The sequence below is a fragment of the Ipomoea triloba genome, chromosome 3 (genome assembly GCF_003576645.1).
Source record: "Ipomoea triloba cultivar NCNSP0323 chromosome 3, ASM357664v1".
Taxonomy (NCBI): domain Eukaryota; kingdom Viridiplantae; phylum Streptophyta; class Magnoliopsida; order Solanales; family Convolvulaceae; genus Ipomoea; species Ipomoea triloba.
Window position 1 is genome coordinate 4,731,173 of NC_044918.1, and position 27,356 is coordinate 4,758,528.

The 27,356-nt window shown below is 37.3% G+C and overlaps 4 protein-coding genes across 5 annotated transcripts; 1 reads left to right on the forward strand and 3 right to left on the reverse strand.

Moving 5' to 3' along the window:
* Positions 1-2,223: 2,223 nt before the first annotated feature.
* LOC116013437 (ammonium transporter 3 member 2-like) lies at positions 2,224-4,497 on the forward strand. The gene is made up of 2 exons (XM_031253191.1): positions 2,224-3,057; positions 3,561-4,497. Exons 1-2 carry the CDS (start codon positions 2,461-2,463, stop codon positions 4,395-4,397), a joined length of 1,434 nt encoding a protein of 477 aa, XP_031109051.1. The 5' UTR covers positions 2,224-2,460; the 3' UTR covers positions 4,398-4,497.
* On the reverse strand, positions 4,491-7,538 carry LOC116013438 (serine/arginine-rich splicing factor SR45a-like). Its single transcript, XM_031253192.1, has 7 exons — positions 7,379-7,538; positions 7,252-7,271; positions 6,529-6,633; positions 6,281-6,383; positions 5,876-6,025; positions 5,127-5,196; positions 4,491-5,042 (listed from the first exon to the last, which is right to left on the reverse strand). Exons 1-7 carry the CDS (start codon positions 7,379-7,381, stop codon positions 4,738-4,740), a joined length of 756 nt encoding a protein of 251 aa, XP_031109052.1. The 5' UTR covers positions 7,382-7,538; the 3' UTR covers positions 4,491-4,737.
* A 1,469-nt stretch (positions 7,539-9,007) lies between these two features.
* On the reverse strand, positions 9,008-15,465 carry LOC116013845 (phospholipase D delta-like). 2 transcript variants are annotated; one of them, XM_031253796.1, is made up of 10 exons: positions 14,211-15,465; positions 13,028-13,144; positions 12,038-12,232; positions 11,303-11,605; positions 11,143-11,211; positions 10,873-11,020; positions 10,584-10,732; positions 10,337-10,492; positions 10,003-10,203; positions 9,008-9,786 (listed from the first exon to the last, which is right to left on the reverse strand). In XM_031253796.1, exons 1-10 carry the CDS (start codon positions 15,153-15,155, stop codon positions 9,487-9,489), a joined length of 2,583 nt encoding a protein of 860 aa, XP_031109656.1. In that variant the 5' UTR covers positions 15,156-15,465; the 3' UTR covers positions 9,008-9,486. The 2 variants fall into 2 exon arrangements, 1 of the variants encoding a protein (XP_031109656.1); XR_004097293.1 differs by having other exon boundaries at positions 9,661-9,786; positions 10,348-10,492.
* A 5,371-nt stretch (positions 15,466-20,836) lies between these two features.
* LOC116012018 (phospholipase D delta-like) lies at positions 20,837-27,026 on the reverse strand. Its single transcript, XM_031251480.1, has 11 exons — positions 26,457-27,026; positions 25,078-25,457; positions 24,143-24,259; positions 23,589-23,783; positions 23,128-23,430; positions 22,984-23,052; positions 22,711-22,858; positions 22,423-22,571; positions 22,062-22,205; positions 21,784-21,984; positions 20,837-21,397 (listed from the first exon to the last, which is right to left on the reverse strand). Exons 1-11 carry the CDS (start codon positions 27,019-27,021, stop codon positions 21,098-21,100), a joined length of 2,571 nt encoding a protein of 856 aa, XP_031107340.1. The 5' UTR covers positions 27,022-27,026; the 3' UTR covers positions 20,837-21,097.
* Between the last annotated feature and the right edge of the window lie 330 nt (positions 27,027-27,356).

A 27,356-nucleotide genomic window follows, 5' to 3' on the forward strand; every position in this document is an offset into this window, starting at 1 on the left:
ATATATATATATATATATATATATATATATATATATATATATATATATATATATATATATATATATATAATGGGGTCGTGCGGGTGGACGATTGTGAACCAGCGGAGGATTTCCGACGAGAAGTTGGCCGGTTTTTATAGGAGGAATAGCGGCGGCGGGTCGTCGTCGTCCGGGAATAGAGGGAGTCGGTGGGCAGTGTTAAGAGAGCACCGGTCAAGATTCTACATCTTCAGGAAATGTATCATCATGCTAATCACGTGGCATAAATATCGCAAACTTTAATTTCATTATATTCATTTCTCCATCTTTAATTTCTTTCTCTTTTTTTTTTTTTTGGGGTGGATACAAAATTATTGGGTTTTTATCCCTTTCATTGAATTGAAAGGGGTTGATGAATTCAACATGAATAGGTATGTCTCAGGTTGTTTACATAATTACATGCATGCATGACATTGTATTGTAATTTTTGTATATAAATTCAATGAGATATCCAAATTTCTTGCCTTTTTTTTTCTTCAATTTGTGATTCGTTTATACATAAAACCAACAACCTAGCTAGGATTTGAAACCCAGCTATATCATAATTTTATATTACTAGCTAGCTCCGTATTATATTCAAGGTTATTTAATTAAATCTTCTAAGACATGTAGCTAAAGTGTAATGTCTCACCAGGCCTACTATTCAAAATTTTCTAGCTTATGATTTACGCCAATAATTTATATTCTCTTTTTTAAAAAAATCATATTTTAACTAATTGAATTGCTTTTAGTAAAGGTACCCTCAATTTATTGTTATAATAATCGAACATTATTGCCTCAAATTGGATGGAGTATAATTTTTATTTCAAGAAACCACGAGTTCAACATCTTTCCTTTTTGTTGGTTGGTGTTGTTGACCACTTATCTTTTAACATATGATTGATAATAATAACGAAGAATTTTTTCAAATATCTAAATGGTAAAAACTATTTCAATTAGGAAATCTTAAAATTCTAACCACTTAAAGGTGATCAGAATGTGTTTTCAAAAAAAAAAAAAAAAGGTGATCAAAATGTTAGATTTTTCATAATGAATTTAAAAATATATTTAAATAATATCAATGATAGAGGTCTACATTTTTTTTGAAAGCAACAAAATTATTGTAGATTACTGGATAAAAGCTTAAATAAAGTTAGGAGGGACCGATCAGAGTCTCAGTACAACATGTTAGCCTAACTGTAAGATGTAGATCAAAACTAGAGTGTGTGCTATTATCATATTAGAAGATCTTGGAAATAAGCTAACTGAGCAATCAAGAAACGAGGACATAACAACTCTACATACATAAGTAGTAATGCCAACATAAGAACAAAGTTTGATGTGAGGAGTCGTTAACTAACGGTGTAGGTTGGAGCAATCGATGATAGAGCTGAGGTCTGCATTTGATATTAGTACAATAATCAAATTAATTAATAGCTAATATTGAAATATAAAAATTTTAAAATAGTCAAGTGATTACAAATAAAATTCATTCTTATAAAATTAAATTATTTTCAAACTTTTTTGATTGGTTTTGAAATAATTATTTATACGACAAAACCTACTGGCTATTAGGTGTCTTCTCCCAACAAAATATATAAAAATAAAAATATAAGGAAGTGATTATATGGACCCTTAAAAATATATTAATATGATTAATGGCGTCGGAGAAGCATATAATTGCAGCTATTATTTCTCTCATTCATGGCTGTGGCACAAAGCTAGCTGCGTTATAAAGACAAAACAAAAGCATAGTAATAATAAACTAAATTATAACTAAAACCCATGCATGAATCCAATTACAACGTTTGTTTTGACACTCCAATAATATCCATACATATATCATAATCAATTATACTAACGACTTAATTCCACCATTTGGTATGAGGAATTATTAAAAATTCGATTAAAGATTTTTTAATAATTTTTTTTTCATAGTTTGCACACTTAAGTTATGGACAAAAAGTGCAATATAATGATAACTTAGAGACGAAATTTGCAATTAGTATAACTCATGGATGAAAAGTGTAATGCAGATGATAATTTAAGGACGAAAGGTGAGTATGACAAGAACTTAAGGACGAATTTTACACTTACTTTATAACTTAGGGGAGAAAAGTGTAATTTTTTCCTTTTTTTTTTTTTAACTAAAATATTTCAATAGGTGGTTGTGATCATATTCTCGGGGGTGAATTACAAGTAGCCAGCTAGCCATACGGTTTCCGGATTTTGGCATGAATCTATGGGGTTTCCATTTTCCAACAACGAAAGACATGAAAAGAATCTTAGAGAATACAGAATCACAAATAACAAACAAAAAGATAGATTATCCCAATGCTGTATTGTTCTTAACTCCCTCCGAAACATAATTAAATACAATGAATCTGATCTCTTCGAACATTTTCCCCGGCCCGAACTTCAATCCGCTCTCGCTCTGCGTTCATGGCCGACGGTTATACCAGTCTTCCGCCGGGGTTACAGTGGGACGAAGCTTCTCCGGCGTGGCTAAACAAAGGAGACAATGCGTGGCAGCTCACGGCGGCGGCGATGGTGGGCCTACAAACCGTTCCGGGCCTCGTGCTTCTGTATGGCAGTATGGTGAAGAAGAAATGGGCCGTGAATTCGGCCTTTATGGCTCTGTACGCTTTTGCGGCGGTTTTGATCTGTTGGGTTCTTTGGGCCCACAGGCTGGCATTCGGGTCGAGCCGAGCGCACATTATAGGGAAGCCCGAACAGGCCATGGGCGAGAGCTTTTTACTGAGTCAGTACAGAGAGTATTTACTGCCTACTGCGGACTACGTTTTTTACCAGTTCGCTTTTGCCGCCATTACTGTGGTGTTGCTGGGCGGGTCTTTGTTAGGGAGGATGAATTTCTATGCGTGGATGATGTTCGTTCCTCTGTGGCTCACCCTATCGTACACCGTTGGAGCCTACACCATCTGGGGATCGGGATTCCTCTACCAAAAGATCATTGATTTCTCCGGCGGATATGTCATTCATCTCTCTTCCGGTGTCGCTGGTTTCACTGCTGCTTATTGGGTAAATTTCATTCCACTTTTTTCTTTCTAATTACCTTGTGATCTAGTGATATGATACGAAATGACTTGGTTCAAGTTTCAATAAGGACCGTATTAAGTGGCTGAGCCACAATGGGGCAGTTGCAGTTGCTCCCACCCCTACCCCATATATAGCTTTGTATGTATATATGCTTATATAGTATATTTTTAGATATAAGTATATGCAAAACATGTATAAGTAAACAATTAATTAATTAGCTGAGTTGGTTAATATGCCTTTTTAAATTATCTCCGCCCCAATTAAAAAAAAATTCTGCCACTCCATACGATCTAACCTAAAAACATACTCTCATGCTTGCATTTGATTAGTCCGATTTGCAAAACGTTTAATTTTTTCTTATCTTGATTTACCTTATTATGTGCTTAGGACGAATTCATTACTCCATGATATAATTTGGGGAAGCCGAAAAACCTGGTTATAAAAAAAAATGGATAAAGAAATAAATGGGGTTGGATATTGTGTAGGTTGGACCAAGGCAACAGCAGGATAGGGAACATTTTCCACCAAACAACATCATCCACATATTGGGGGGAGCCGGGTTCCTGTGGATGGGATGGGCGGGGTTCAACGGCGGTTCACCATTGGCGGCGGACCTGGTTACGTCTCTAGCTATTCTCAACACCCATATTTGCACTGCCACAAGCATTCTCATATGGCTATCCTTGGACATGATTTTTTACAAGAAAAGCTCTGTCATCGGAGCGGTTCAGGGCATGATCACCGGGCTGGTTTGCATTACCCCCGGGGCCGGCATTGTGGATTCATGGGCGGCGATGCTGATGGGAGTGTTGGCAGGCTCAGTGCCCTGGTACACCATGATGGTTCTTCACAAGAAATCGGCTTTTTTCCAGAGAGTGGACGACACGCTGGGCGTCTTCCACACCCACGCTGTTGCTGGCATCCTCGGAGGAATTCTCTCCGGCATATTCGCCAAACCCAATCTTCTCCGCCTCTTCTATTTACACTCCGAGCCCAGCGATAGTACCGGCTTTCTATACACCCTACTTCACGGCCAAGTGCAACGCGGGTTCAGGCAAATGGGGTATCAGCTGGCCGGGGCAGCATTCATCACGGCCTGGAATGTGGGCATGACGAGCTTGATCTGCATCTTCATAAGCAGGATAGTAGAACTCCGGCTGAATGACGATGACCTGGAGATCGGGGACGACGCAGTTCATGGCGAGGAAGCTTATGCCTTGTGGGGAGATGGCGAGAGGGACCCTCCACCTCTTCGTTTCAACATGACTCCCAAGATCCCTTCATTCTGCCGCCGCCATGGCACTCGCAAACCTCATGTGTAAAGATCAACACAGATATCACTTCTTCAGAAACTGAGAATGTATAAAATTTATCCAAACGCAAACCTCATTAGTAAACATTGACACAGATATCACTTCTTCAGAAACTGAGAATGTATAAAATTTATCCAACAAACAAAAACGGTAATCAAACAGAATGGTGTGTTTGATATCAAATAGGAAGTATAGCATACCAATGGACACAAGAATTCAAAGGAACAGTGCCAAGACAATTTTATGTTTAAGGGCTTCAACTACGAGTAGCAAGAAAGACACAAAAACCAGTAAAGGTCCCTTACGATACACTATAGTTGACAGACAGTGATGAAAGATCCTTCTATATCTAGATTCTGGAACCATGACCATAGTTCCTTTCAAGAGGGTGGTAAGGAGAATATGATCGAGACATCTCCCTCCTTGATCTTCCACCATAAGGCGAACGCCTTGGTGGAGAATAATCTCGACCGCCTCCATATGGTGATCGCCTTGGAGAATAATCACGACCACCTCCATATGGTGAACGCCTTGGAGAATAGTCTCGACCGCCTCGATATGGTGAGCGCCTTGGAGATCTTCGGTGGTATGCATAGTCATCATAGCCACGGTACCTTCCACGGTCGCCACGATCACCACGGTCGCCACGATAACCTGCAATCCAGACCACTGAATATAGTAGAATTCATAACAGAGAGAATTGAAATGAAATACATAGCTCGACAACTAATATCTTACCTTCTGCCCTGCTGTTCTTGAGTCCAAGATAGTGTCCAGGTGTTGGAGTTCTAGGTCGTTTCCTTCGGGACTGAAACATTAAATAATATGAAATCTAAAATACAGATATTTTATATGCCAAAAAGAGGGCAGATATATTTATTTGTATAGTTTTATTTAATTTGTACTTATTTTCTTTATCAACATGGGTCAAATTCCATCAAAAACATCAAATTTATCACAAGCAAAGAAGTAAATTGTAAGCACCTCTTCAATATACTAAATAACAGAAAGAAAAACATTTTAGGAATTTTGATACTCCATAAAAGGACAGAGAACATCTACTTTCACCTCCCACATGACCACGAGATTCATTGTGCAAACACAAAAAAAGCCTAGTCAAAGGTGTTACCGTTGCACAAATATTGAACATGAAAAACCAATGCCAGGCATGCAATACCATTAAAGTCTGATTAGATTGTTGATATTGAATCTTGATTAGTTGAGAGTTGAAAATGTTTGCCGAGGTTGTAAAGTTGGGCAATAAAGTTGCTATGTTTAGTTGATCAGATGCATGTGAAAAGCTGTTTTAGCTGGCCATTGATCAGGCGGTGTGAATAATATGTTGCAATGGAAGAGAACTGATCATCTTTGATTGTTGCCAAAGAAGCCAAGGCAATGTCTTCTGAGTATAGGCAGAAAACCTCCAAGTCAAAAAAGAAAGGTAAATCTGGTAATATTCTTCAGCACTCGATGTATAAACAATTTACCTTCTCCACAGTTATGTATCGACCTTCAAGAACAGACTGATTGAGGTGCTTTACGCAGCGATTGGCATCATCAACATTGTCCATTGTTACAAAAGCAAAACCACGAGAAACACGAGAACGTGGCTCCACTACCAAAAATACTGATTTTACCTAGCAAAAATAAAGTGAAACATATCACCAAGATCACTATTAGATACTATAAATAATAACTCAAACCAGCAATTCCAAATTGTACCCAAATTGTATTGGGAGATTAATTTTTAAAATATTAGAGACTTGTACACCCAGTTATTTGTTAGTTTGATTAGCTGTATTTAAAAACATAAATCTGAAAAGCAATTATCAAGAGCATCATGATAATGTAAGGAAAGAAATGACTTAAGAACAAAAACAATTAGTACCAACCTTTCCTTCCTTAGAGAAGTGGTCTTCAAGGTCCCTTTCTGTGACCCTTGTAGATAAACCAGTCACATAGAGAGTATCTCCAGGATTAGAAGGAGGCGGGTCCCTGAACATATAACAGGCACAAAAAAGAAATCAGCATAAATATTAAATATGGGACTACACACAAGCCCGTTCAAGAGCACATCAATATCGCAGGTTAACAGCTGATTGGCATCAGTACAACAAGGTCAAAAGCATAGTTAACTAACCTGCCACGACCTCTGGATGTGGATCTTCCCCTAGGTCTTGACAATGACCTAGACCTAGATCTTGATCTTGACCTTTCTTCCCAAGGGGAAGGAGAGCGTGAATGCCTGCCAAACCAAAGAATAATTCCATCAAAGCAGAAACTGTAAAGTAGAACAGAACCCTAGCTACTAAATGATGGCATTAATCACTTGCAAACTTTGCCAACAATCAACACCAAGAAAATCAAAGATTTAAGAGCACATATATTAGGCTGCCTCAACAACATGGCATTAATCTAGCAGTGTGGAAATCTGCTTTCACCAAATTCATTCTTGCAGTTTCAACTCACATCTAAGAGATAATATTTAATGAAATAATCAGCCCCCCAATCATAAAGCTTACACCTTTTACTCCAAGGACCAAGAAAAAAATCTTCTTAATCCATCTAATTTCTCTACTATCAGGTACACACACACATATCAAACTCCTTTGGACTCTTAACCATTCTTCTTCCACCTAATTTTAAATATGCAATTTTGCCCAAATCAATCCCAACAAAGACAATAAAATCCATAAATTAAATAAAAAATAAAAATTAAATTAAAAAAAAAACTATAATTTAACAGAATCACACTACAAAGCCATTCCATTCACGACCCAAAATCCCATCCCACAATCAACAGGAACGCAATCAAAGAATCAAGGCGACAGAGTCAAAATCAATAGCGACAACCGGGGCTTACCTTTTCCGAGGAGAGTCGGCCTGCAAAAACGAAAAGAGTATATATTCAACAAACATAAAATTCGTATGGCGTATAGGTGTAGGGCACAACGAGGGAAGGGAGTACAAGAGAGGAAGAGAGTTTTTACCATTTCCGAGCAGAGAAAAGGGAAACAAAACCCTAAACCGCGAGAGATGCAGAAAAAGAGTCGCTACACCGAGGATCACCAACACGGGAAGGGGGCGGAGATGGAAGGAAGTTGTAGATACACACACTGATAACTGAGGGAAAGCAATGCCCCTTTAAACCCTAGAGGCTTTGTTGATTTTTCGAACACGGATTTTTTATTTTATTTTATTACATCACATTTAAAAGCGACTTCAACCCGTTTAAACAGGTCAATTTTATAAGTATTATAATTACAGTTTAAAATTTTGAAACATTTATCAAATTAATATCGGATTTTTTTATTAAAATCTTTAATGATTGATAAATCATTTGAGTGGATGAGATTAATCTATAGTTTATATATACAATCATTTAATAATAATAATAATAATTCTTATTATTAGAATAGATTTTTAATATATATATATATATATATATATTATATATAATACAAATAGTCAGCAAATAAAGTATTACATTAATATGTTATTCTTAATAATTTAATTTAATATCCCCCAAAATAATTATTCCTCTTACCAAATGGTGGAATTAACCATATTTTTCAATAATGATATTTCATTTATGACATATGTTGTAACCAAATACGTTGTTTATTCATTTACTTTAACAATCTCAAAATTATTTTTTATGGAGTGTTTGGTATAATAGAATTACAATTTCATTCATATCAAATTTTATGAAGATTACAATAATGAGCCCTAACAGCCTCCTATTAAGTGCAATGTTTATCCTCCATAAGTGTTAGGACTCCTCAATAATTATTGTGCGCTCTCCTCTACTGTTTTGATGAGGCAGTGTCCTACAAAGTATGCTAAGTGTACCGTTTCACCTCCTATCTAACAATGACTGTTACTATTTGACCGCATTCATTGCATTGACGGGTTAGACCAAAAGCGTTGGGTCAGGTCAGGTGTCTTGTCCAATTATTTTGTTGCATTTACATTTTAGTTTTTATTTACTTATTCCCTTTCAATTCAGTAATATTTCTTTTTCTCCTAATTATCTCATTTCAACCTAACACCCCAACATGTAATACTTATGATGGAACACGTAATACTAATAAGTAATGGTGTCATGTCAAAATGAAAATGTAATACTTATGCTATAACATGTAATACAAATAAGTAATAAATTGTCTATTATTTATAGCAGTTGTAATACTTTTGAGAAAAAAATGTAATATTTTAAATCAAAATATAATATTTAAAGGTTGAATAGTACGTATAAGAAATAATCAAGATAAATTGATTGGTTGAGTTTCATAAAATAAAATGTAATACTTGTGAGAAAAAATATACTATTTTACTCAAAAAAATGTAACATCAAGGGTTAAAAAGTTACTTATGTAGAAATTTGACTTATCTCACGAATGCAAATCCATAACACAATCTCATAGAAGATTTTGCTTTTATATTATTTGATACATATTGTAACAATAATAAAATAGTGAGATAATAGACATGAATATGTGAATGACCTGACAAAATGTAGATTATACACAAAACATGGAATGCAACATGCCAATAACAAGGAGACAAAAAATAAAGTAATTAATCAATAATATGTCAACAATCAAACTCAATAAAGCTACTATGAATAGTGCATTAGTATATGATATTGAGTAAATTTAATAAATAATTAATTAAAAATCCTCAAGCTAGGTTCATTTTTGCTATTTTAACAAATAGGTGTACAACATTCAATATTTACATCCCACATCTTCACACTTTATTTTTGCACTTCTACCTAATAGATTTACATTCATAGAGGTGGCCATGGAAATTATGAGCCAGCTCAAACCTGGACTTGAATCGCCTTGTACACGGACTTGAATCGCCTTGTACAGGATTGATCCCGATCCTCCTCCGAAGAGGCTTGTGGCCCTAGTCCCGGTCCGACCCTCGTAAGTCTTGACAGGTCAATCTCGATCTTCTTAAGCCCTAATCCAAGTCCGGGAAGTGACCACCGCTATACCAGAACACTATCATACTGAGATCATCATATGAACTCTATACTGTCTAGTCATAGACCAAACCTTTACAATGCGATTCACTAGAAAGCAAAATATTAGGTTGTCAAAACATCAGGAATAGTAGTAGAGTATGATCCAATTACTTTGCCCCCAACATCTGGGAACTGTTCACATCCAGGAAGTGGGCTTACTTTCCCATCTCTATCCACATCCAGAGGATACTTTAGAAGGTGACCCTGCAAGGGAGTAGTGAAACTCCCATCGATGAATTTTTTCCAGTTATCTTGTGCAATTTCATTCACTCTCCTCACACACTCCAACGTATTCGGCTCCTCAAAACATCCCTCCACCTTTCCAAGGTGTTCTTCCCACAGTGACATTCTGTATCCATAGATCTGGAGATATTGATAACAACATTATAAATAATTCTGTTGATGGCATAGTTGTGATGTTATATCAGTTTTCAACTTGTGCTACTACTCATGAATATGGTCAATGAGCATTTCAGAATTGAAAACAAATCATTTTCTTGATGTTAAATAAAAGACCAAACTATGGTGCATCAGTGCTAGGATGGTGAAAACAATTCTGCTAAGTTAAACAGTTTGAACCTGGCCATGAGGGCGACGCTGCTTCCTTGTCCAAGTATGATGGGGCTGATAGGCTCCCATAGCTATCTCGGTGTCTTTTGAGCCGGCCATAGATCGTTGGTTGATGTTAGCAGATCCCACTATGACATACTCGTCGTCCACTATCATTCCTTTGGCATGCACATATATCATGAAGCGCTGAAACTTGAGTGATTCCGAAACCTGATTGTATGTCAACACTGTAACTTATCAGAACTAAAATGAATTGCAATTGAAACAAGGCTTATTAGAACATCATGAAATGTACTAGGAAAACTATATGCAACACAAGGTAAGAAATTTATGTTGAAATTACATTATCTTTACCGCTAATGGACTGGCTTACTGAACTTGGAACATCTTCCCGATTGCCAAGGCAATAGAAATTTAGATAGTCTGAAGGATGTTCATCTAGTTGCATGGACTTAATCTCTTGTGCAATGACCTTATACATCATATGCATTGTTTGGCTCTGCCAAAATGCGAACAAAATCAAGTAATGATCCACGTTTCTGAGCAGAAATCAAGTCACCGGCCATCATAAAAAAGGGGAATCATATTACCTGCCAAAAGAGAATTTCTTGCATGGTAGCTGTCTTGGGGTCTCCCTCTGGCCACATTGGCATAACAACATATATGGCAAACCTTTCGTTGGCTCTAATTTTACTGACAACTTTCATTGCCAACTCCATCGGGATCAGATGATCAGCTCCTAGAGTATTATGTACGAAGAAAATAATGAGTCAAGTGCACTGCATACCTATCTCTGGGCAAAAATTCGAATGAGAGATAAAACTAAGCAAATACTGTGTATGTGCTAAAAAGGTTGCATAGAAAGAAATGTAATTTCACCTGCATCTTCGTATGATGGCCAAGCATATGATGACCCAAGAAAATACTGGTTTTCAATATATATGAAATTCTGAGCTGATCTTATTGCCTGGATATATGCTGTCTCAATGCTTTTGTCGACCGCCAGATTTTTTCCACAAATAAGGTTCTGCAGTAATTAGGAGCCAAAGATACAAGATAATATTGTGTCCACCATACTGGTTATAGGTTGTCATGTTTGAAACCTCAAAATGGATTTAGATATAAAATATGGAGATTTTTATACATCACCTGTTTCTCAGCAATGTCAATTCTTTTGGGAAAACCCTTCACAGAACCTGAATCGATGGAACGAAAAATCTGCAAGAGAAAAGATATATGGCTAAAAAGATTAGAAGGATCTCAAAGGTTCCACCAACCAAATTCACACTTATCACCGGAAATAATCAACCTGAACATGCCAATATTTTGATTTATCATTCTCATTCACGTAGAGTTTTGGATCATCCTCCGGAATGGAAGTGGTTTCCTTTTCAATAGAAAAGGCTGGGCTGAGTATCCATGATATTCGTTCAACTTTGATCATTGCATCATCATTCCATTTAGACCTAGCCTTTTTCAGAAAAGCAAATTCTCTCCACCTGGTTGCTCTCCTCCAGCGTTGAGCAAAGTTTATAAGCACGTCATATGCAGCAGGCCCTTCAATTCTACAGTGTAAGTCATGCCATGGCTGCCTTGGAGCTTTGGTCCCTGCCTAATATCAGCAACATAGAGAAAGGAAAAAATAAAAGATTGACAAAGGAGGACAAGAAAAAAATTAAAAGAAAGAAGGAAGAAACAAATGCAGAAAGACTCATTTATCATTTAAATAAGTAGCTAATACAATGTTGTAGTAAATGGAAAATAAAGAAAACCTGTTTAACTTAAAACTGAAACTTCTACAACCTGTATGACTTAGTTCACCTTTCGATGTGAAAGTTCTATTTCCTTTCACAAGATAACAAGGTAATAACTGGAGGTAAGTTTCAATTGAGTCTAAAGGCGGACTTCAATTGCTCGGTACACATTCATTGACTAATTTGAAGATAAAATGACAGTAGATATCAAATTAGATTCCAACACTTACACATAATCTAAGAATATCCAAAATTCCTAACATGAAAAAGTATGATGGTAAAAAGCTCACCGGAAATGTAGGCTGATGAAAATCACCCTTAAAAACAGTATCAAGATCATGAAATAGACGGTGTTCAGGTGTATCATAGCGACCGTCACAGAGATCAAGACCACCCAAGAAAGCTGTAATTTTTCGATTATTACCATCGCCCTGTGTATCCACAAGCACACACTTCTGGTGGTGTGTGAACATGGTTCCAACAATCTGGAAACAATAGCCAAATTCATAAATCACAAACACATTTCTCAGAGAGTCAAGATGGGTAAAAAGGAATCAATCCAACAAAAAAATTCAGAGTTCAAGTGCCACTGTGCCAGTACAAGCCAATGCCAAACAATAACTGAACCCCAAGTAGACAATATATATACCATTACCAAAAAAGAGAACTGAGCAGGTGTTTACACAAAGTCAGACCTGAAAAGAGATTACAAGATCTACTAGCACCTCCACGCCATCTACCCTAGCTTCTTTACACTAAAAAATAACAGGGGTAAACATTTGGCTTCACCTGTGTGAAGAGATTGATGCTCCCTAAAAAACGCTATTGTTTTTTCCTTTATTTTTTTTTGGTTTCATGTTGCCCACATCAGGCAGTGAGGGATTGTTTCCCAGATTTTTCTAACAAAGCACTTTACCCCCACAAGGTCTCCAAATAATTAGGCAATCCTTGATGCATTTTATGGCAAAAAATGGCCAATGAGTTTGAAACAAAAACCATATTTATCCTGCATGTTTGCATTTGATGGAATGATATTGATTCATCCCACTGAAGGGAGGACAAGAGTTCCCATCAAGCAACAAACAGCAACGCCTTTTTTAAAAACCTCATGATTTTTGTTCAACATTGAAAAATTATTCTTGACAAGAACATGCAATGTTAAAGCCAGTAATCTGCTCTGAATAGCCAAGACAAAACTGATGGAAGGTAGGTGAGCTGTTGAAAGTTGTATAAACTAAGTATTACATACAGATGAAGTAATAGAATATAAGAGAACTCACTTGCTGTTTAATAAAGCTAAGCTTACTGCTGGCATAACGAGGTGACAGAACACAAATCACAGATGAGTGTTTAAAAAACTTCTTGGTCTCCTCATCGTGGGTCGCCATTATTCCTGCCTGCATCCAGTGTCATCTTGAATAAATATTATAAACAAAAATTGAAATAAAAATATTCATCAAAATAAAACTTACAGCATGGATCATCCCATCAACTACACAAACAAACAGTGGTGAAAAATTATCGTACAAAACAGCATAAACATAGGTTTTTACACATTTTACACTGTAACAATGTCATCTTCACTTTTCATCTAAATTTTCCTTTCAACTTTACTGTCAATTTGGACTAGAAATTCATTACATACACACATGCAGGATTGTGTATTGAAGACTATACCATGATGGTTGATAAAATAAATCCCCCAAAAAAAAGAAAGAAAGAAAGAAAGATGGAACTTTATATTGTTTAAAATATAGTCTCTTCATGAACAGCAGGGCTTTAAGTCAAGTAAATTGCTAGTGCAGGGATAGCAACATATAAAGTATAAATAGTTCAATGAATTAACACAATGAACTTTTATTGTTATTTTACTCTGTAAAATTTTAATCTCAAGCCTCTTCTCTGTGAATAATCATGTACACAATGAACTTTTTACACTTTTCCTCTAAGAATCACATATGCAACAAACTTTGGACTTGGACTTCTTCACTACAGACACAACAAACTTTAGATTTTGACTTCATAGTCCGTCACGAACACTTGAATATACAAATGAAACCTTTGGGTCGACTAATAGATGCTTGGTCACAATTCACAAACACTTGAATGCTATGCATGATCAAGGCTCGATGCTCAATTATGAATCAAGCCTTGGGCTTGATCAATTGATGCTTCATCATGAACAAAGGTGAGCAAATGCTAACAGAGGCTTGGACTTGATGACTTAAAGAACTAATTGATAGTCTTCTCAGAACTTGATACCTACTTTATTCTCAAAAACTAGGGGATATAAAAACATTGCAACAAGTAACACAACATATTTTGGAAATGATTATGGTTCCTCCAAAGAAAACTCCTTTCATTCCTCTTAACCGAAGGCAATTAAACCATCAGAAGGCATTAAGACTTATATCATTGAACAGTTTTTGTAATACAGAGTAAAACACAAAGCCAAACTCATACCGTGTTAATGAAGAACTTGTCGTGAGAGGTCTTGTCATCCCAAACTAATAACAGAACTCGAACACCTTCCTGGGATTTGTACTTCAGCAATTCACCAAGAGTCAAATCCCCTCCGGCCGGCAAGTCTCTTGTAGGCTCTCTTATCAATTTAATCTTCTGGTAAACAGACCATCCGACAATGTATACCAAATGATGAGCCTCGGAGATGGCGAGACATATGTCTTCCCAACAAGAACCTCGTTCATACACTATTCCCCCATCTAGCTTAACCTCCGGCAGTTCCAAATTGTTCCTAACATGAGCGTCTTGATACAGCTTCACTGAGCATCCTTTTCTCAAGGGAAAATAAGTGTTTCTAACACCTAATCGCTCAGGATCGCCTGCAATTCCGTGCTTATACAGGGGATTGGTTTCAAACGGAATGAACTTCATTTCAATACGGAGAGCTGCTCCCGGTTTGGGAGGCTTCCCGGAGTGGTCAATCAGTTCAAACCAATCCGAAATTAAATCGCCGCTGGCAATATCCTTGGCCGGAATTTTCACTTTCCCTATACACTGAGCTCCGAATACATCGTTATCCTTCACGCGAAACTCCAAGCACGCCATGGGATGAGCCAGTGGGATGAGAAAATGCTCCTCCCACACCGGATTCTGCGCGTTGGGGATTACGCGAGTACGTGCGAGTATAGTTTGAGGCGCCGAAACAGTGACGTAAGCGTCAGAAGCTATAACTCCCTTGAGGTGATTTTTCCTTTCCGAGTAACTCGACATGGTAGCCCCGCCGTTGTCAGGGGCGTGGTCAGGCTTCCGGCACACGTCGCAGGCGAAACAGCGGCGGAGCGTCTCGGCGGCCAAGTCCATGTTCGGCAATTTTCGCGCCTCAATGATGTGTAGCTGCAAATCTCCATGCAAATACACCGACTCCTCCACGGAATTTTCACCCATTTTCGACGATTTCTTCCGGAGCGGTTACCATTCAAACCTTCGCAAATCGCAACAACGCTTCTACCGGTATAACAAAAAATAAAATAAAATGAAAATTCCCAATAGTGTTTTTTATGTTCTTCGATGCAAACGCCGCCGTATTCAAATGGGAGAATTGAAGGAAATTGAGAAGGGATATCCTGAGCGCGGGGCGTTTGAGCGGTAATCACGTGGCGGAGGGACTGAAAACACGACGGAGTTGGGTGTTCGGCGGGCCGATGAGTGGGAAAGAGACCGATCGGCGGCACGTGGCCGGGGGCAGTTCGTTTCGTGGCGGATTCAACGGTTACATCACGCCAACAGCTAAACGGTTATTAAATCAGCATTCACATATGAAATTACCGTTTTGTCCTATTGGTAAGGAATAGTGTCGAACCCAAGAACCAAAACCAATTTGGTTGGTAGTAATTTAATTGTTCAATTTAGTCTATTAATATTAAAAAGATAACAATTCAATAAAATTATGAAAAGTTGCATATTTGGTCATACTTACATTGGTCTCATCATTTGTCATCTGTTGAGATTTTTAAGAGGACAGATGATGAGTTGTGTGATGATAGATATATATAATTAATTTTTAATGTTGTTAGCGATTATTAACTAAGCTATTGAGTTTACAAAAGAATTTTTACATACAAAAAATCTAAGTTATTTATTTGATGAATTTCTCTTAAAAGAAACCTGTAAAATTTAACATCTTGTGTCTTAAAAGTTATAGTTTGATTACTCTTATTGCTTAGAGGAAAATCAAGAAACGAAATCATTACAATTGAAAAATCCAAATAGGGTACCAACACATCAATTTTGGGAGAGTGGATTGAATGCAATTACGTCAAAATTTAAACTGTTTTAAAGGTATCATAATTTTTCTTTAAATAAGAATCAAACTTTGTACGTGCAATCGGTATTGGATTTAAATTAATATCATAATAGTGAGAATATTTGATGCTATATACCTAAAAAAAAATAATGTCCACTTTAATAAAAGTATGTTATTAACCTTTTTAATCAAAACAACATTCTCTAGTGTGGTGTAAGAATGAATTTGTCAACCTATTTCACACTAAATTAAGAATGAGACAAAAAGATGACCTTTTATCATCCATCACACATATATAGGCTAAAATCTATTTATAGTTGCATGGATAGAAAGTTATAGAAATTTCAACTTCCCTTAGAGCATTCATAGGACGCGTTTGAGAAACAAAAATTAATGAGTCCCACATTCTGAAAAAACCCCATTCCTTGTAGATTAGCATGGAGTTTCTCTCTCTTGCACTATCTCTCTTACATGGTTTAAGTTACTGTACCAAAAACTCTAAAAAAAATAATAAAAAATCACTTATAAGCATGCTCTTAGATAAAATGACATGGATAAGTCATGTAAATTTAACTTAGATTGGACAAGGTGGTTACCTACTAGCCACATTGTCACGACATCTATAGAAACTTTGATGATAGTAACTTAACTTATTACAAATTTTGTACAACTTCTAAGAGACAACTATTAAGTTACATAAAAAGCCTTCAAACTTAACTAGTAAGTTACACTAAGGGCGTTTGGTTCAAGTTATATAAGATAACTAAGGTTATTGATACACTCTCATTTATACCTATTTTACTTGTGTTTTTATGTAGGTTTTATAGTTAATTGTGTGATAAAATGTTGTATCCAATGCTTATTTCTTTGTTTTTATATTTAAAATGGTATAATGCTTGGTTTAGATGTTTTTGATGTGTTTAGAAGTGCATTAAAACCATTTGGGAGCAAAAGCCAATCCAAACGAGCCAAAGAGTTGAAATTCCCGCTACCATGGCGACACCTCGGTAATTGGACCATATCTCAGCGTAGGAATATCCAAATGAGGTGATTCTTGAACCATTGGAAAGAAGACTTCAAGGGCTACAACTCTTATGAAGACATCAAGGCTTGATTCGAAAGGGAAAATGGTCAAAATCAGGCTGCAAGCTGGAACTGCGTCCCAGGAATATTTTCGACGCGTCGAATCCAACATTCGACGCGTCGAAACTCCAAAAAATGAGGCAGAATGGCCTCATTTCGGCACTATAAATATTCGACGCGTCGAATGTCGCAGATCTGCGATTCTCAGCTTCTAAAAATTGTCATTTTTGCCCCTCTTTCTCCACTCACTTTAAAAACATCATTTTCTCTTCAAACCCTATCTGTTGGCTGCTGGTCCTTGTCAGAAAAAGAGGAAAAAGAACAAAGAATAGAAGCTTCATCATCTCCAAAAGCCAAAGAAGAAATCATCACAACTTTTGAAAAGGAGATCAAAGAAAAGAGCTTGGAGGCATCATTTGGGAGAATATCTTCCTTTCTCTTTTCTATTTTGAACTTTATTGAATATTTGTTGGATCTATTTTAGCCATGTTAGGCTAAAACTCTCTTTTGGGATTTTTGGGTATAAAAGTGTTTATGAACCTATGTGCCTAGTTCTTAATTTGTTTTAATGAAATATCTATTTGGGTTTATTGCTTGTGTTGCAATTGTGATTTATGTTGTTGATACTTGTAATTAGATGCATATGATTGCTTGTACCTTTGCTAGATTTGTCTATGAATCAAAGAGCACCCGCAATTGCACTTGACTATTGCACCTCGAGAGAGGACAATTTGGTTAAGGGATTTATTGTGAATAGCTCACGAGAGTGAGTATTCCAATTGTGAATAGCCCANTTATATTGTGAGTAGCTCACGAGAGTGAGTATTCCAATTACCGTATTTTGGGTTTGAGTTACGAGAGTAACCTTTCCCTTTTAGATGACAATTCTCCACACTTGTTTAACCCAAATAATTATTTCACTTTAGATTGGCACTAGGTGATTAAACACTTCAACTCCCAAAAATTCCGCTTGTACCTCTTTGAATACAAAAACCCGTTTGCCTTGTTTTAATTATCTTGTTTGCATATTCATAGATAATCATCCATTGTTAACGTAAGAATAGCTTCTTGCGAATATAATTAGTAACTAGTGCTTGATACCCCACTTCCCTGTGGTTCGATAACCCCGGAATACTCCGGGTATTTGTATGTGGTTTTATGCTTCGACCAGTTATATTTGCTTGGTAATATAAGATTCTCATGTTTGGTTCAAGTTATGTAAGATTCCCAGGGAATGTAACATAACCTCCCGATGAAGTTTTTAGCTATTGGAAGGGAATGTGAGATACACCCCGATTTCTTAGGTAATCTCACATTCCCTTATCTTATTCCTAATATTGAGCTTTTAGCATTTTAATTAATTTTATTTCTGTTGTCTTATTTACCTACTTCAATTTTAAACCAAACACAGGAATCTAACATTCCCAGTTATCTAATATTCCCAGTAATCTAACATTGCCTAAGGTAATCTAACATTCCGTGAACCAAACGCCCCCTAGTACACACTAGTACAATAAAATAAGATCTAAGTTATTTCAACTAGTACACTAAAGCCAAGGACCTTGTAGTCCAGTGGCATCAAACCCTTCTCTTTATACGGGAGGTGGTGGGTTCGAGTAGTTAAGATTATAAGATAAATACTAATAAAGTATCTTTATTTTTGCTTTCTTACATTTTTGTCTTCTTGTATTTTTTGTTTTTAATTTAACTTAGATTGGACAATGTGGTTACCCACTAGCCACATCGTCACAACCTCAACAACGTTAGTGTTACCAAACCATATCCAACAAATTGTAACTTGTTATAGAACACCAAATAATCCCCAACTCCACAATGTACATGTATACCAAGGAAATGTGTGAAAATCTAAATTACATTTACTCCATAAATCTCCCACAAATACTTGCATAAATACGGAGTATAAGAAATTAGCATTAATTTGCAGTCAAATTTGGTGATTTCTGTACTGCAATTTCATATATGTTACAAGAAAGAATTTAATTGTTCATTGACAGTATAAATTGCATGTACAACATATACATACATAGAGGTAAATATGGACTCAACCCAGAGCCACACTCCTCTTTGAACTTGAATGTATTTTAAAGGTAAAGATTACATCTTTCTGGCATGTAAAATAACCTTTTTTTTTTACTGGATTGTGAACAATTCACACTTCACTCAATCAAACTTACAGTGACATTCACTGGAAAACACAATGGATAAGGTAAAATATCATATCAGGTTGTCAAAAGATCAAGAATAACAGGAGAGTATGCTCCCATTATTTTGCCCCCAACATCTGGGAAATTCTCAAATCCAGATAGTGAACTTACTCTCCCATCTCTATTCACATCCAGAGGATACCTTAGAAGATGACCCTGCAAGGGAGCAGTGAAACTCTCGGCCGTGTATTTTTCCCAGTTATCTCGGGCGATTTCATTCACTCTCGTCACACACTCCAGCGTCTCGGGCTTTTTGAAACATTCCTCCACTTTCCCGAGGTGTTCTTCCCACAACGACATTCTGTACCCATATATCTGCGGGTATTGANTTATATTGTGAGTAGCTCACGAGAGTGAGTATTCCAATTACCGTATTTTGGGTTTGAGTTACGAGAGTAACCTTTCCCTTTTAGATGACAATTCTCCACACTTGTTTAACCCAAATAATTATTTCACTTTAGATTGGCACTAGGTGATTAAACACTTCAACTCCCAAAAATTCCGCTTGTACCTCTTTGAATACAAAAACCCGTTTGCCTTGTTTTAATTATCTTGTTTGCATATTCATAGATAATCATCCATTGTTAACGTAAGAATAGCTTCTTGCGAATATAATTAGTAACTAGTGCTTGATACCCCACTTCCCTGTGGTTCGATAACCCCGGAATACTCCGGGTATTTGTATGTGGTTTTATGCTTCGACCAGTTATATTTGCTTGGTAATATAAGATTCTCATGTTTGGTTCAAGTTATGTAAGATTCCCAGGGAATGTAACATAACCTCCCGATGAAGTTTTTAGCTATTGGAAGGGAATGTGAGATACACCCCGATTTCTTAGGTAATCTCACATTCCCTTATCTTATTCCTAATATTGAGCTTTTAGCATTTTAATTAATTTTATTTCTGTTGTCTTATTTACCTACTTCAATTTTAAACCAAACACAGGAATCTAACATTCCCAGTTATCTAATATTCCCAGTAATCTAACATTGCCTAAGGTAATCTAACATTCCGTGAACCAAACGCCCCCTAGTACACACTAGTACAATAAAATAAGATCTAAGTTATTTCAACTAGTACACTAAAGCCAAGGACCTTGTAGTCCAGTGGCATCAAACCCTTCTCTTTATACGGGAGGTGGTGGGTTCGAGTAGTTAAGATTATAAGATAAATACTAATAAAGTATCTTTATTTTTGCTTTCTTACATTTTTGTCTTCTTGTATTTTTTGTTTTTAATTTAACTTAGATTGGACAATGTGGTTACCCACTAGCCACATCGTCACAACCTCAACAACGTTAGTGTTACCAAACCATATCCAACAAATTGTAACTTGTTATAGAACACCAAATAATCCCCAACTCCACAATGTACATGTATACCAAGGAAATGTGTGAAAATCTAAATTACATTTACTCCATAAATCTCCCACAAATACTTGCATAAATACGGAGTATAAGAAATTAGCATTAATTTGCAGTCAAATTTGGTGATTTCTGTACTGCAATTTCATATATGTTACAAGAAAGAATTTAATTGTTCATTGACAGTATAAATTGCATGTACAACATATACATACATAGAGGTAAATATGGACTCAACCCAGAGCCACACTCCTCTTTGAACTTGAATGTATTTTAAAGGTAAAGATTACATCTTTCTGGCATGTAAAATAACCTTTTTTTTTTACTGGATTGTGAACAATTCACACTTCACTCAATCAAACTTACAGTGACATTCACTGGAAAACACAATGGATAAGGTAAAATATCATATCAGGTTGTCAAAAGATCAAGAATAACAGGAGAGTATGCTCCCATTATTTTGCCCCCAACATCTGGGAAATTCTCAAATCCAGATAGTGAACTTACTCTCCCATCTCTATTCACATCCAGAGGATACCTTAGAAGATGACCCTGCAAGGGAGCAGTGAAACTCTCGGCCGTGTATTTTTCCCAGTTATCTCGGGCGATTTCATTCACTCTCGTCACACACTCCAGCGTCTCGGGCTTTTTGAAACATTCCTCCACTTTCCCGAGGTGTTCTTCCCACAACGACATTCTGTACCCATATATCTGCGGGTATTGATGACAAGACGTGAATAATGTTGTCATACGAGTAGCTGTACTGTTAAAACCGGTTGTGTTCAACTCGTATGGAAATTGTTCTGTCGCTATTTTGAGTTTTTAAAAAAAACTTTAGATTATGGCAGCCCTTCACCGGCCTTCGCCTAATAATTCCCCCGACACCTGTCAGCCTTAACTACGCCACATTTTCGAGAGCTAGGGTGTTGGACTTGGCCTTTCAGGGCCTCTGCCCAACAATCCCCTAATTTTCCTATACTGCCACATTTTCGAGAGGCAGAGTGCTGGACTTGACCCTTCACTGGTCTCCGCCCAACAACATCTATCACTATTGGGATGGTGAAGTTATTTTTGTGGTAAAATTACAAGATTTGAACCTGTCCGCGAGGGGAATGCTGCTGCTCTGCCCAGGTATGATAGGGCTGATAGGCGCCCATAGCTATCTCGGTGTCTTTCGAGCCAGCCATAGATCGTTGGTTGATGTTGGCAGATCCCACTATGACATACTCGTCGTCTACTATCATTCCTTTGGAGTGCACATATATCATGAAACGCTGAAACCTGAGCGAATCCGAAACCTGAAGTAGACACACAACTTAGGCATTGCAACTCTATTATTCAAGTCAAGAAATTTCATTTGGGAATTAGAAATTACCTTGTCTGCATCAGACTGGCTCAGTGAACTCGGAACATCTTCGCGTTGGCCAAGGCAATAGAAATTTAGATAGTGTGAAGGATGCACAAGAACATCTTTAATCTCTTGTGAAATGATTTCAAACATCATCTGCATTGTTTGGCTCTGTCGAAAAGCAAACAAAATCAAGGAGCGATCCACATTTCCAATCCAAAAACAAGTAACCCTCCATCGTAGAAATCAAGTGGTTTGCAGAGGGGACAATCCCAGCCAAGTTGGTCAAACTGTTGACTTGGTAACCCAGTGGACACCCTCGGGCCTCGGGTAATAGCAGCAGGTTTCCCTATTTGCTCAAAAAAAAAAAAAGCAGTCTGCAAATTACCTGCCAAAAGAGGATTTCTTGCATAGGAGCTGACTTGGGGTCTCCCTCGGGCCACATTGGCACAACAACATACACAGCGAACCTTTCTTTGGCTCTGATTTTACTCGCAATTTTCAGTGCCAATTCCATTGGAATCAGATGATCAGCTCCTAGAGTGTCAAGAATGAAGAAAATAACGAGCCAGTAAAATTTCCAGGAACAGATCGATATCTTCACCATTGACAATAATGACAGATAAAACCAAGTAAAAAATTTGTGTACATGGTAACAAGGTTATGTAGAAAGGACCTGCGTCTTTGTACGATGGCCAACCATATGATGACCCGAGAAAATACTGGTTTTCAATATATATGAAGTTCTTAGCTGATCTTATCGCCTGGATATACGCTGTCTGAATGCTTTTGTCTACCACCAGATTCTTTCCACAGATAAGGTTCTGCAGTATTTCGAGCCAAAGATGCAAGATAATATGTTATGTGCCCACAAATCTGTTCTAGGTTAGCATGCTTATAACTCGAAAGAGATTTAGATATAAAGAATGAAGGTGATTTTATACATCACCTGTTTCTCAACAGTGTCAATTAATTTGGGAAAGCCCTTCACAGAACCTGAATCAATGGAACGAAAAATCTGCAAAAAAAATAAAACGAAGGATTTCTAAGGTTCCCACCAGGAAAATGCACACTATCACGAGAAATATCCAACCTGAACATGCCAATTTCTTGAGCTATCCGCCTCGTTTACATAGAGGTTGGGGTCATCCCCTGGAATGGAGGTGGTTTCCTTTCCAATAGAAAAGGCAGGGCTGAGTATCCACGATATTCGTTCGACTTTTATCATTGCATCGTCGTGCCATTTAGACCTACGCTTTTTCCCAAAAGCGAATTCTCTCCACCTCGTTGCTCTCCTCCATCGTTGCGCAAAGTTTATAAGCACATCATATGCAGCAGGCCCATCAATTCTGCAGTGTAAGTCATGCCACGGCTGCCTTGGAGCTTTCGTCCCTGCCTAATATCAGCAACATAGAGAAAGGGGAAAAATATCGATGAAGAAACAAATGCAGAAAGATTCATTTGAACAAATGGCTGATACTTCAATTGCTCTGAACAACTAAACACATCCTAAGAATATACAAACACAATAAGGTAAAGAGAAAAAAAACTCACTGGAAGTGAAGGCTGATGAAAATCGCCCTTAAAAACAGTATCAAGATCATGAAATAGACGGTGTTCAGGTGTATCATAACGACCATCACAGAGATCAAGACCACCCAAGAAAGCTGTAATTCTTCGATTACCATTTTCGCCCTGTGTATCCACAAGCACACACTTCTGGTGGTGTGTGAACATGTTCCCCACCGTCTGGAACCAATACCCAAATGCAGAAATCACAAACACATTTCTCAGAACCGAAACAATCCAAAAACAAAATTCAGAGCTCGAGAGCCACTGTGCCAGTACAAGTCAATCTCAAAACAAGAACATAATTCCAAGAAGATGGTATATATCCTCAACAATTTTTCTTTATATTTGCATTTCATCGAATATTATCTCTCCATCCCACTGAAGTAAAGACTGTTTTCATCAAACAAAAAACAGCAATATCTTTTTTAAACAATCTCAATTCTCAAGAATTTTTTCCACATTGGAAAATTCTTGTTGATTCTAACATAATATATTAACATGCAACATTAAGCTGGTAACACTGCAAGAGAACTTACAAACTGCTTAATGAAACTAAGCTTAGTGCTGGCACGCCGGGGCGACAGAATGCAAATCACAGATGAGTGTTTGAAAAACTTCTTGGTCTCCTCATCATGGGTTCCCATTACTCCTGGCTGCATTCATTGCCATCTTCATTCATTATTACAAACAAAAATTGAAACTTAAAATTAAATTTCACCAATATAATACTATAAAACTTGTTAACAAAAAGGTAAAATTCTCTGGTCTCAAAGCCCCACAAGATAGTGGAGGGATAAAATTAGCGACCAATTCAGTGGGATGAGAGGACTGGGGCACCACAAGAACCCCACCATATTAGGTGTATCTCCCACACAACAGCTTTAGGGCTGGACCTGTGTCTTTGCTCACAGTCTACCAAACACAGGAACCAAACTGTCCTGGGGGCAATATGTAAATATAAACATGGCTCTACAGGATAGTGGATAGGTAAATTTTGGAGACTCCAACTCATGGGAGGACTAGTGCATAGTGCCCATAAGGAGCGCACCATACTGGGTGTGAGTGTAATCTCCACACTACCGTTGCTAAGCGTTCGATACTATTTCCTTGCCCACAATTTACAATCCAACCAACTGAGCTGCTAGTGCGAGCAAATAAACATGGATCATCACCATTAAGAACCAACTCAACTGCCATGCGGGCAATATGCCAATATGAACATGGCTCGACAGGATAATTGATAGGTAAATTTTGGTGATTCTAATTAATAGGAGGATCAGTGCCTAGTACCCATAAGGAGTAGGCCACATTGGGTGTGAGTGTAATCCCCTCAATGTGGTTGCTAAACGTTCGATACTATTTTCTTGCCCACAATCTACAATCCAACCAATTAAGTTTTCCGTGCTAGCAATATAAGCATGGATTATCACCATCACACAGAACAACATAAACATAGGTTTTTAGCACATACCAAAAAAGCATCCTTTGAAAACCTGTCATCCCAAACTAATAACAGAACCCGAACACCTTCCTCGGATTTGTACTTGAGCAATTCCCCAAGAGTCAAGCTCCCACCAGGCGGCAACGCCCTTCTAGTCTCTCTTACCAGTTTAGTACTGTGGCGAACAGACCAGCCGACAATGTATACCAAATGATGAGCCTCCGAGATTGCATGGCATATGTCCTCCCAACAAGTACCTCGCTCGTACGTTATCCCTCCGTCTACGTCTAGTTCAACCTCCGGCAGTTTCAGATTACTGTCCTTAACATGAGCGTCCTGATACAGCTTCACCGAGCACCCTTTTCTCAATGGGAAATAGGTACGCCTCACGCCTAAGAATTGAGGATCACCTGCAATTAAGTATGTCAATCTTAGTAAGAAAATGAAATAGATGGTTGGTCTAACAAGATTATAAATCAAGAAAAAGCAAGATTAACTAGTACTAAAATAATACTCTTTCTGTCTCATTTTATCTGTCATACTTACTATTCATTGGTCAAATCAACTCTTTCTGTTTATTTATTTTCGGTAGTATTTTTTACTTATTTTTAAATTTGATTTTTTGTGTTTAATAGTACTTTTAGTGTAGTTTCTAAATATATAAATTTTGTATACTAATATTACTTAATATTATGAAAAGTTAGATTAAAAATAACTCTAGTCAAGTCTCGTTAACAGAACCCGACACATAAAATGGGACGGAGGGAGTATGCAAGTAAAAATTTTAATAGAGTTTAATAGTTTCTTGGTCTATTGATTAAAATCGATTTTTGTTAAGAGTTAAAGATATATATATATATATATATATATATATATATATATATATATATATATATATTGTAATTTGTAACGGTAAAAAGTTAGAGACTAAAATCACTTTACAATAAACAATTAAGGAACTAAAATTATATTTTTCCTTTAAAAAAAATTGACAAGCAAGGGTCCAATAGAGTTAATCTCAGTGAACAGTGAGCAAAGGTCTAGCATCTGTGGTTCAGTTGAATTATCATAATTTACATCCTCTCAAATGCTTTGTCGGGTCGGAGCGTGGGGAGCCCTTGGGTTTGGGGATTCAATCTTTTGGTAGAAGAGTTAATCTAAAATTGACCAACGCCTGATTGACATTCTACCAGCAAATTATTCTGTAGATTTGGGTTTACCTTGTAACGTGGACCCTATACAAAATATATAATTAACATGCTAAATGTTTACAATTTACATATTAAATGTTCCCAATTATGAGCATTGATAATGTAAATTATGAATATTCAATATATAAATTGTAATTGATTCATTTTATAAAGTGAACCCGAATTCTTGGTATAAATATTGCTATCCTACATTCCTACCTGCAATGCCATGCTTGTATAGGATATTGGATTCAAAAGGAATGAACTTCATTTCAAGGCGAAGAGCTGCTCCGGGTTTGGGAGGCTTCCCGGAGGGATCAAACACATCATACCAATTGGAAATTGTTCCACCGGCGGCGATGTCCTTCGCCGCAATTTTCACACTCCCCATAATCTGAGCTCCGAACACGTCAGTATCCTTAACCCGAAACTCCAAATACGCCACGCGGTGAGCCAGCGGGATGTGGAAATGCTCGTCCCACATCGGATTCGGCGAGTTGGGAATCACCCGGGTGCGGGCAAGCGTGGTCTGAAGCGCCAAAACGGTGACGTAAGCGTCGCCGATTATGACTCCGCGGTGGTGAATTTTCTTGTTCCGGTTACTCACCGCGCCGTCTCCGCCGCCGCCACCGCCGGCGGAGTCATTTTTCCGGCAGACATCACAGGCGAACCAGCGGCGGAGACGGAATGAGGTCAAGTCCATATTCGGCAAATTACTCGCCTGAATAATGTGGAGCTGCAAATCTCCATGTAAGTACATAAAGTCCGTAGGATAATCAGTCATTTTCGATTGTTTATTCGAGAATGCTATGCTTACATTCAAACCGTAACAGCGACATTTATACCATAAAAAAGAAACAAAACCGAACAGTTGATCTTTGAGGGATGGATATTCGAGTTGTGTAACAGTCCGTTATTAGCTGTAAAAGCTAAATTCTAGAAATAAGATTGGGGAAGAAAGGGATATGTTCTAGTTTAAGATTGATCTTCGTTGTAAAAGTTAGAGGACGTCATGATCGAAAAGGGAGAAGACAAGAAAAGGGATACTTGAAGTGATTATAATAATGGGTTTGAAAAGAAGCTTCGTGCTTGGGATGTTGATCAAACAAGATTGGTTTA

Excerpts from the sequence above, each read along its gene's own strand:
- LOC116013437 (XM_031253191.1), top strand. The coding sequence starts at position 2,461 with ATGGCCGACGGTTATACCAGTCTTCCGCCGGGGTTACAGTGGGACGAA. Across the intron at positions 3,058-3,560 it reads GTTTCACTGCTGCTTATTGG|GTTGGACCAAGGCAACAGCA; the intron begins GTAAATTTCATT and ends GATATTGTGTAG.
- LOC116013438 (XM_031253192.1), bottom strand. Across the intron at positions 6,634-7,251 it reads GCCGACTCTCCTCGGAAAAG|GCATTCACGCTCTCCTTCCC; the intron begins GTAAGCCCCGGT and ends TTGGTTTGGCAG. Across the intron at positions 5,043-5,126 it reads CAAGAACAGCAGGGCAGAAG|GTTATCGTGGCGACCGTGGT; the intron begins GTAAGATATTAG and ends TCTGGATTGCAG.
- LOC116013845 (XM_031253796.1), bottom strand. The coding sequence starts at position 15,155 with ATGGGTGAAAATTCCGTGGAGGAGTCGGTGTATTTGCATGGAGATTTG. Across the intron at positions 11,606-12,037 it reads TTCATCAGCCTACATTTCCG|GCAGGGACCAAAGCTCCAAG; the intron begins GTGAGCTTTTTA and ends TGCTGATATTAG. Across the intron at positions 10,493-10,583 it reads AAGAAATTCTCTTTTGGCAG|AGCCAAACAATGCATATGAT; the intron begins GTAATATGATTC and ends GCATTTTGGCAG.
- LOC116012018 (XM_031251480.1), bottom strand. The coding sequence starts at position 27,021 with ATGACTGATTATCCTACGGACTTTATGTACTTACATGGAGATTTGCAG. Across the intron at positions 22,572-22,710 it reads GCCATCGTACAAAGACGCAG|GAGCTGATCATCTGATTCCA; the intron begins GTCCTTTCTACA and ends TTGACACTCTAG. Across the intron at positions 21,398-21,783 it reads AGCATTCCCCTCGCGGACAG|ATATATGGGTACAGAATGTC; the intron begins GTTCAAATCTTG and ends CAATACCCGCAG.